Source organism: Andrena cerasifolii, chromosome 2, assembly GCF_050908995.1.
Source record: "Andrena cerasifolii isolate SP2316 chromosome 2, iyAndCera1_principal, whole genome shotgun sequence".
Taxonomy (NCBI): Eukaryota; Metazoa; Arthropoda; class Insecta; order Hymenoptera; family Andrenidae; genus Andrena; species Andrena cerasifolii.
Window position 1 is genome coordinate 13,761,332 of NC_135119.1, and position 10,818 is coordinate 13,772,149.

The 10,818-nt window shown below is 38.7% G+C and overlaps 1 protein-coding gene across 1 annotated transcript in view; it reads left to right on the plus strand.

The window, feature by feature from the left end:
- Positions 1 to 10,818, plus strand: part of Cap (Cbl-associated protein) — a 181,733-nt gene that overhangs the window by 130,878 nt on the left and 40,037 nt on the right. The window contains exons 16-20 of the mRNA XM_076807232.1: positions 161 to 266; positions 3,293 to 3,325; positions 4,393 to 4,503; positions 6,711 to 6,757; positions 8,569 to 8,738. Of these exons, the coding sequence (XP_076663347.1) occupies positions 161 to 266; positions 3,293 to 3,325; positions 4,393 to 4,503; positions 6,711 to 6,757; positions 8,569 to 8,738 (467 nt within the window). The remainder of the gene's footprint in view (positions 1 to 160; positions 267 to 3,292; positions 3,326 to 4,392; positions 4,504 to 6,710; positions 6,758 to 8,568; positions 8,739 to 10,818) is intronic.

Consider the following 10,818-nt stretch of genomic DNA (forward strand, 5'->3'; position numbering starts at 1 on the left):
TAAGTAGAGTAACGCTTTTGATTAGCTGGAGTAAAAGTATTCAAGTGCTACTTTCGAATGTACAGATATTAATAGTTCTACATATAAATTGATTAAATCTAAGGTTGACGTTATGTTGACTGAGAACAAGCTTTGTGACAGTTTCTACTTTTCATTGCAGAAATGGAGCACTGAAGTATATACCAGACATTTATAAGAACCAGCCTGGACGCATCGAGGACTACGAACCTGGACGATCATCGATTGCTGAAAAGGAAGCGAAGGAGGTAAGCGAATCACGAGCCCGGAAGACTAATCCTCGCCCTGATAAATGCATCTTTCAAAACAGATGCCCTCTGAGATTGCACTACCGCTCATTGAAATTTCACGTTACCTCATGTACAAATAGATGCACTGCAGAATGCAAACCAGTCGCTGGATCGTGGATTCCAACGAACTTTTCCTGTTAAATTCAGGTCGAAAATAAGGGGAAATATTTGCTCGCTTATACTAATATGAAAAGATATACAAAAAAAAAATACAATATAAAAAAATTGTTGCAGCAAATAGATATATTACATTATGATAACACTGTCCAACAGCCATTTTGGTCTGTAACATTCAATAGCCGTTTCTTACAGATTTTTGTGGGCTGAAAACAAATCCGCAAACCGTTCCTCGCCATCACCCTCAGTTTTTGAGAAATTCAATTTTTAAAAAAGTTGCAAATATTCAACTTTGAACATTTTTTGTATCGAAACGGTAATAGTTATTCGGTTGCTTGTTGCGTCAAATTATTCTGTGAACCCTCGCGAACACAACGACATTAGTTATTATTTAACTATTAACATTTAAATATGTTTAAACAACGATCAAAGGGAAAAAGAACCCCCGAAATGTACCCATTTTTGCAGATATCTTTAAATTTATTTCCAAAACTAAGGGTCTGGGAGAAAATCTGACTACTCCACGCGATGCGGCAGACATTTTTCCTTTGGAAAGCATCAACAGAAGTGGTAAGTCACGATTTGTTTACAATACAGACGCGAAATAGTTTGGCAAAACATGCGGCGTCGACAGTGGTAGTCAACGGCGGTGCGGGAGCCACTGCCGCTCAGCGTTACAGAATCGCGTAACGCGCGTGACCACCACTGTCCGCGCCGCACGTTTTGCCAAACTCTTTCGTTTCTGTAGTGAAAACAAAGGGTGTTTTACCACTTCTGTTGATGGCTTCCGAAGGAAAAATGTCTGCTGCATCGCTTTTTCCCTTTGATCGTTGTTTAAACATATTTAAATGTTTATAATGCACCAATAACTTATATCTTTGTATTCGGGAGGGTTTATAGAATAATTTGACGCAATAAGCAACCGAATAAATATTACTGTTTTGAATACAAAAGATGTTCAAAGTGTAAAATTTGCATTTTATTTTAAAAAATCGAATTTCTCGAAAACTCAGGGATGATGAAGATAAACGGTTTGCGGATTCCTTTTCAGCGCACAAAAATCCGTAAGAAACGGCTATTGACTGTTACAGAACAGAAAAAAGTTGAATTTTCTTGGACAGTGTAATTTGTTTCATGTCCATCATTTTCTATTTAATTAATTCTGACGAGGGAACATCCCGAACCCGGAAATTCAAAAAATTCTGAAACTTTGCGAATATGTAGGGAATTTCCTCCTGTTTATAATGAAATTTTTGTTTACTGCCCAAATTCACTCTAAGGGAGTATAATTGACCCCTGAAAATCCAGTTATTTCCCGATTTTGTGTTACAACACGTGAACTGTAAAATATTTTTTTTTACCAAGTGATAGATCCCATTAAAAGAAGTAACTTTTGTCTTGAAACTTTTTTTCTATCTCTTACGGTTCGCGAGTTATAACACAAAATCGGAAAACAACCAAATCTTCGGGGGTTAATTTCACCCCCTTCGAGTGAATTTGGGCAGCAAACAGAAATTGCGTTGTAATCGGGAGAAAATCCCTTATATATACGCAAAGTTTTAGATTTTTTTGAATTCCCGGAATCGGGATCTTCCCTTGTCAGACACGCGACCCTTTATTTTCGTTCTAAATTCACCAGAAAAAGGTCATTGAAATTTACGATCCTAATATTCTTCTTGTCAGTCGAATAGTGACTACCAGATATTCATCTAATTTACTGAATACACGAATAGGATCGAGTTTCGTGTAGTGTGCCCTTCCTTTCTTGTAAATTTCGACGAAAGTGACGCATGATTAATATGCAAACTGATACGACTCTTGTCGCCATGAATCGAGTCTCATTATGGTATGTATGTGTACGTAGAAGCCTCCCAAAAAGCGTGCCATAAACATGATCGTTTGAAATGGCTTTGCTTCTAGCCGACTTCTGTCACACGGACGAGAAGGAAGGTAACGATTAATCGAACGATTGAAATCATTGACAAGTTGTTTTCTTAATTTCCTTGAAAGCTTGTTTTGTTGGCCTCGCGGTGAACTACAGATCGTTTCATTTGCCACGCGCGGCGACACGTTACTCTCTTCCTTTTTTTTTTTTTTCAAGCGAAAAGTTTCGATGTGTCGAAGGCATCGAGCGCACGCAATCGCGTTCACAGTTTCAGCATTCCACTGTACCCGTTGTCCGTTCTTTAGTTAGCTTTTCAGTAGCGCCGCTTTTAGTAAACATTGGTTGAAACTCTGCTTTGCTTTCCATCTAATGAAAAGCCGAATTGGAAAATTTAATAGCAAAGTACGAGTGTTCTGCATACAATAAAGCTACAGTACATCCTCGTAATTGAAGAAATTACTTTGTTTACTTTCCTCGCATTTTACTATTTAGTGATTCTTTCTAAAAAATATTTGCAATATAATCTGTAGAATTCTAAATACGCGAATGTTAATTCGTTAAAATTATATTCACTTTTATAAATGTTAGTACTCTTGAGAATAATAAATTTAACCTTGACTTAGACGTTAAATATTATTTTCTGGTAATTCAGAAAATAATTATAGTATTTACATTTTAATCGACGATAATAGTTAAAGGACTCGAAAACAAACGGGAACCAATATGATATGGAAATTGAGCATACTGTAAACTAAATATTATAAATTATGTTTGAAATATATACATATAGTTTAGTTTCTCACGTGTTGTAATGGTTAATGAAAACAATTTGAAAATGCAGTTAAAAAAACATGTTCATATTTTAGATGGACAGTAATCAGCAGATACATCATTTAGTCACCCCCTTTTTTTATTTCAATGTCATTTTAACCTCATACAATTAGTGCATATATTAACGCTATATGTAATTCTATGTTTCTAGTGGTGGGACGAGGTCATGGACATATTTGACGGGGTACGCCATTTTTATATTTAATCGTAGTTAAATAAGCACCCACCCCCTGTTTCCTTCACTGTACTTCTTTCTGATCACCACTTCCTATTCACATTCAATGTCCTGTTACTGTTAACCTATAGAGAATCTATGATCTTTTAATTGTATAAATGTGTCTATACATATACTCTACTCTCTACTCTTCCATCTTGTTTAATCGTACCAAAACAATCAAACTTGCGATTACCGTTTTTGCACCTTCGATATTTCGATTAAACCACATAGCCTCAATATCCAAGCTCATACAATAATTCATTTATACTCAGTTTACATTAACATTCAATTGTCAGCAACCGACATCAACCCTTGGACGGTATAATCTCCATTTTGGCCCGTAGTTTCATTCATTCCCATCTGAGGATAAGCTTTCATGCTGGATCTTGATCACGTCACGATCTGAAGTTCATGTTTCCTTGAACAAGTGAAGCCAATAAAAAGTAACCTAAGTAGCGTGACACGTAGGATAGGTTTAATCGGACCCCGTGCCCGCTAAGTGATGGTTACTTAAGAAGTCGAATTAATACCAACAAAAGTACTGCACTCGGAAAATCATTTCCCCGGTCCAAAGCGTCACATTATTCTTTCAACTTCTCGCCAGCCAGTACTCTTGGACTTGCTCCGATGCAGAGTAACTAACGGCCCCGAAACAATCTAACAGACATTGGCTGTCCGTGTGCCAGTGATCAGCCCCTCAGCACCTAGCAGCACGCCGCGAACCATGCATGCGACTCCACCTCACGCTCCTCCCCTCCCGAAGTCCCTGAGACATAGGTCCCAAAGGTCGTCGGCGCGCAAACACCCGTCGCTCGACCGAGAAACTACCTCGTCGGTCACTAACGCAATCGAATACCATATTACCACGAACTGCGATCGATGCCCGTGTGTGTGTGTGTATCTTTGGTGTTTGCGTATCGTGTCCGTTCGTGTGCGCACCTCCGACGCTTCCGGATCACACCTCCCTGGTCCTTGGACGATGCCGCCCGGCGACCACTCTGACAACGACAACGACGACGCTAACGATTGGACAGTGGTTGAACGAGAATGGACATCCTCAGGGCACGGGACTGGAGGAGCTTCGGGATGCGCAGCTGAGCCACCGTGTTCTGAGCCTCTCCTACCGACCGGAGAGCAGTTATAACGTAAGGGTATCAGCGGTCAGCAGCTCGAAAGCCCACGAGGTCGTCCCGAAATCCCGTCCAACCGTGGAGGACGTGCCCTCCGGTGGTGGTCGCCGCGATGCGAAACCGCAGGCGAAACAGTGGTCGAGCATGAATGTGCTCGATTACCGGAGGCCGAGCAATCATAATCGCGCCGCCGAGAGAACGATCGAACCGGGGAGGACTGGCAGGGACGATCCGAAAGATCGGATCGTGCGACCTCTTGAACGGGCTGCCGACTGCGGCTGGCACGCTGGCATGCTGGAAGGACGATCCAAGAGCTTCGTGCTGCCGGATCATTGCTTGCGCCGGTCGACCTCGCCAATCGGCGACCGATCGGCAGCTATCAGATCGACGCTCCTACAAGCTACCACCGATGAGCAGCATCGTCATCGCCATCATCACCACCACCATCACCACCATCATCACCAACACCAACGCATCTCACCCACCTCTTCTTCGTCAACGTCTTCTTCTACTATCTCCAGCACCAATCATATTATGCTATCGTCACCATCATCGACAACGTCCTCCGTTACCATCGCCAACGTTCAGCCGTCTGTTTCACGGGTTAGAGGCTACAACATCATCGACAAGTAGAGTGCACGATGACGTTGTCCCTCTATCACTCTCCTCTACTCTTCTCTCTATTTTCTCTCTCTCTCTTTCACTTTCTCTCTCACTGTCTGGCCCCTGTATGTACACACGTGATTGTCCGCCTGCCTGTAAGTAGGTCCGCCCCGTCTGATCGCCTTCGTTCTGTCCACCCTTGTCTTCTAGCGCGTTTCTCTCCCTTGGGCACCCCGTTCGCCTGGATTAACGATATCCGATGCCTGGAGCAGCGTTTTCTTATTTTTGCTATATCGTTCGCGCGACGCGAAAGAAGATTTCGTTGGAGCTTTCACGGACTTCGGACAGGAATAAGCGCAGCAAAGGTCGCAGTAACTCTTTCGAATGAGAACGTTGCCTATTAAGCGTGTTTTTGATTCATCGTCCCAATCGAAACGAACATGTGACGTTCTTTTTTAGCGCAATTTCTTCTGTTGCTTTAATACAGCCATGTTTCTATGAATTCAGTACACGAGTATCATCTGCGATAAATATTTGCCAACGGTTTTTTTGGGGGGAGGATGTACGAACATAATTTTATTAGAAAATTTATAGGTATCCTTAATTTAGTAAGTTATAACGGCCATAGATTTTTCATATGAATATTTAAAAAATTTAATACAATATGTATTTTGAATATATGATTTTACTTGTATTGAAATATTTAAATTCGTACTATTTAAAGTGCGTATAATGATATATTCTTCACAGTTACTTCTTTTCTATATCAGGATTAAATTTAACAATCAGGATTAAAAATAGTAAGTTATAACGGCCATAGATTTTTCATACGAATATTTAAAATTTTTAATACGAATATGTATTTTGAACATATGATTCTACTTGTATTGAAATACTTAAATTCGTACTATTTAAAGTGCTTATAATGATATATTCTTCACAGTTACTTCTTTTCTATATCACGATTAAATTTAACTATTCGTAGTATTGTTTATTTTTAGTTAAAGTGAAATTTGATAAATGTGGGATCTACGAAATTTCAATTGTTGTACACGTACATAAACTTTATTTTGATTCGTTAGTTACTCATAGCGCACAATAAGCGCACTGTACCGAAGTAATGCTGTGCTTCTCTTCCATTGTTTCTGTTCTTATGTAATATTATATACGCATAAATTTGGCATTTATGGTTCTAGTAGGTACTTTCTCCCCATTTCGTTCAGCAGCGTCGTTACTTAATTGTTGCTGCAATCAATGTTCGTACTCGTAGCTCTGCTCCTCCTATTTTTCCTCTGCTCCAGCTTTGTTGTCCAAATTGCAGTTCACGTGCTCTTTTATTGCCCTCCATAATTATTCATTTACGCTTAGCATTAGCCGAATGTTGCATGAGATGTGCAACTCCCATTCGATGTTTTATGGACCACTGTTGTTACGCGTTCCTATATGTATTACGTATATGCCAAAGCGATGTCGAAAAACCGCTTTTTTTTGGAGGAATGTAAAACTATTTCGAATCTGACTGGTACATGATTTAAAGGCGCGAAGAGCATGCTGTAAATGTTGAAACTTCTCTGCGAGCTTATAAAATGTCGATTGAATAAGCTCTTCTTCTTTTCCAGCCATTCGATCAACGCAATAATCGCCCAGCTAAACCGTACATGGCACAGTAAGTATATTTTATGCTCAGTTTTAATAAATCGAGGAGCTCAGTGGAAAACAGTCACATGCCACATATGCTGAAGTGTTTGTTTCTTTGTACCATTAATTCATTCCTGCGATCCAGTGTAATACCATCACCTCCTAATATAATCCTCCTAACCCAGACCTAACCCAGACCACCACCTAGTATAACAGCATGTACATTTCACCGAGCAGAATTATATTACCTAAATTTTCTTCACGCTGAAAAAAGAAAACAAATCCGCAGTGGAAAACGGACCAATGCCACGCGGCTCCATGGGATCAAGTGACAGATCTTACATTGTTTTCTAGATCGAGATAACATATTTGTAGAGAAATTACTCATTTATACGAGGCAAACCCAGAAATAAGCAGTAAAAAACGTTTTCGTAATGAGAATAAATGGAAAGATAACGAAGAAACAGTATTAAGAAATAGTGGTAACCAATACAGGTATACGGTGAAATAAGAATAAAATAAAAAAATCATTTTTCAGCTAAAATTTGATAATACCATCCAATTCAAGTACCGTTTAAAATAATTACAATTTCGTCCCGCCTTGCCCATGGCAATATTTTTTCCTTCAACTTGCTTTCCTCTAAAATCATAAAACGGTGGCATGTGCCTGTTCTTCACTAGGCCTCTCAATTTTTACTTCTATCGCCGCTAACATTTTCAGTAACGTCGACGTGTTCTCACGGGCTGTACACGGTTTTGACGTATTTTCGCATCGATAGTTCCTGGAAAACATTGAAAGTATTATCCGACTGTCTCTGAACGTTTAACTTTGAAAACAAACCAAGCTCGGTGATTTTCTTTGGACTTCGTCGCCTTGTGCCACATAGTTTGTATAGATTTATTAACACTGTGCTGTAGGTGATATTAACACGGAACCAAAAATGTGTTATAAATTTCTTTGGCCTTCTCATTGCCAGTTAACAAATTCATGGAATGAACATAGATATCCCAAATAATTTTCATGTAGAAGTTTTGGAATATCCTGAATTACATTAGTAAATTGAGGGGAGGTTCCGGTCTAGAGCCCCAAAAAATAGGTGATTTTTAGGAATTAATTAAAGGAAAACTACTGTATATAATTTAATGGGATTTTTTGCATTGTATTAAGGATGTCTTAAATTATAGAAATATATTTTTTATTTTATAATTAATCATTAGAGACAGCACTGGGGAGTCGTTAAGGTCAAGGCGTCAAAAAATTCATCCAAATCAGTGGGACCTGTATCCCCAAAAATTATTATCCGATTTGACTGAAACTTTTTTTATTTTGAAGAATATACTTCTGGCTGGGGGGAATACGAGAAAAAAGGCAAAAATGACATTTTTAAGAAAATAACGACACTTGAAGTTTGAAATCACTTTTCTCCCACATTTTTCCTTTCAACGCCTTTGTAAATTATAAATTTTCAATTTTTGTATTTTTTCTGGTTTCCATCCTAGCCAGAAGTATATTCTTCAAAGTAAAAAAAGTTTCAGTCGAATCGGATAATAACTATTGGAGATAAAGGTCCCACCGTTGAAATAAAAAAAAATCGACTTTTAGACCGGAACCTCCCCTTAACGGACGTTTGTGCTATGTCTTCTTATTCATAAGTTCTGTTTTGTAGTCAGGAATTTTACCACCGACACGGTTGATAAATTCTACCTAAAAATAAGAAGATGCTCGCAAACGTTCGGATCTGATTTTCTCGAAAGTGAGGCTGAGTGATTTCACATAAGCTTTGCTTTTTTTCGAGTGTTAATTGTTACTTAAAAATCGTCGAAATTGTTTGCCTGCAGTGCTCTGAAAGAGTCGGGATACGAAAGTGACTCGACGCTGGTGTTCCGTCGCAAAGAAGACATCAGCCCACTGAGCCAGTTGGAGCAAAGATTGGCCTACAAAACTGTGCAGAGCGGTGGTGACGTACCCCTCCATGGATTTCGTAAACCAGCCCCAGAACGGCCAAAGGGTAAGTAATCCAGGATTAAGCTAGAATTGAATTTTGAATCGAATCTTTTCTTTACTCCATGACTACTATTTTATTCTTCTAATGCATTCTAATTTAACTCTTGTATTTTGTACGAACTTTTTTCTTCCTCACATTGTTTGCCGTTACGCAAGTAGGCATGCGTGCATATAACTGGTCGGTTGCGCCTGATTTATTGTCGTTTGTCTAATTACTAACGGTAGTTGTGTTTACTAAGTCTGTGCATGGTCAGTCTCGTGTTACTGAATTTCTTTTATCCCCGAGCTTCGACCGAAGTTACACCTTGTGCCTCCCAAGCATGACGTTTTGGATTCTCATAAAAAATTTGCAATTTCTCCCCTAATATAATAATGCAGGCACTCTGAGAGCTTCGTGCCGCGAGTATCTTGAAATTCATTCGATTAATATCGACGCCCGATTTTCTTGTTATCCTATTTTAACACTTTTTACAAACTTTGCAAACGAACAAACATTCAAGAAAGCATTCACAAGTGATCGGTATCAATCTCGGTAAATATACTATCGTATATAAAGTAGCTAAACCAATTCTAAGTAGAATCACCAGACGCGTTTGTATTTGTAGCCCACTTGTCATTTGTTTGTAACAACTTGTTCCCGCCGCAGACGCGTAACTTTAATGTTATTACTCGGCTTATTATCGCCTGGAACGTTTAACTTCTCCACTATTCCTCGTTCATTTTGTAAATCAGTTTAAGGGTAGTAGGTTGTTGTTCCTGTCTAAAACGAAGCATTTCTGTTATAATTAATTGCAATGAAACAAATTGAAACTGAGACTTGTCCTTTGGCATGAAGTTTATTAACATCGTAAGCTTTAAAAAAATTGTTTGTTTAGTAAAAAATGTGCATTATATATGACGCTACAGGTGGATCATTAAAGAGGTTTTTTTTAAAAAAAAGTTTCTTTTGTTTGCAGTGATAACTGAGAAACGGAGGATCCAATCGATTCAAAACAAATTCGAACATCTTCACAAAACGTGTGGTTTCGGACCAGACCTAAAATTAAAGTTAATGAAAACTCTTATTCTTTATGAAAAGAAACTAAGACCTCGTCTTTCGAGGCTTGGGGGTGGTAAACCTCATTAATGGGGTTTTAGTTTCTTTTCATAAAGAATAAGATTTTTATTAATCTTTAACTCAGCGGGAGGCGCTTCTGGGTAAATTTTACCACAGAGGCGCTAGTTGCGAAAATATGAAGTCTGAGTTTTTGTTACAATTTTTTAAAGAACTTTAATAAAGATTTTAAGATATTTCATAAATTTCGCGTGATCCTTAAAACACTGTGCTTTACCATACAAATTACAAAGTTAAAAAAAAATATATTCTGAAACCGTGTTTTTTTACGTTTCAATTTTGGGTATTTTTGACCCGGTAGCGACAACCTGTGTTACAGTATGGGGTGCGCCTCCCGCCGGGTTAATTTAAGTATATATATATATTCTCGAATTTGTTTTGAATCGATTGGAGCCTCCGCTTTTAAGTTACTACTGCAAAACAAAACTAACTTTTATTAAAAAAGCATCTTTATTGATCCATCTGTAGCGTCATATATAATGCATATTTTTGACTAAACAAACAAATTTTTTAAAGCATACGATGCTAATAAACTTCATGCTAAAGAACAAGTCTCAGTTTGACTTTGTTTCTTTGTAATTAATCGAAACAGAAATGCTTCATTTTAACCAGGGACGACTGTCTGGTACCCTTAATCAGTTTAATGTAAGCATTCCAAGGTTACATCGTTAGTTAATTACAATTACCGCGGAATAATTGAATAGATGGCTACAAAGGTATAAGTTTCACAGCTTGCATAATGCATCGAGTGAAAAGTACGAAGCATGACTCCCAATCGAACGTCCATAGTTGTGCTAGCCGATGTCCAGCTTGTTGCATACTCTCACGTTTATCTTCTCTCATTGTACCACTTGTAAGTTACACGCCGCACCGTTCACCTCGGTATCTATCGATATTGGTGTGCAAATCGGTTTCCTTCCGCCTCGTAATACGATGCACCAAGCAGTACCACCGCCGGGAGGAATTTCCG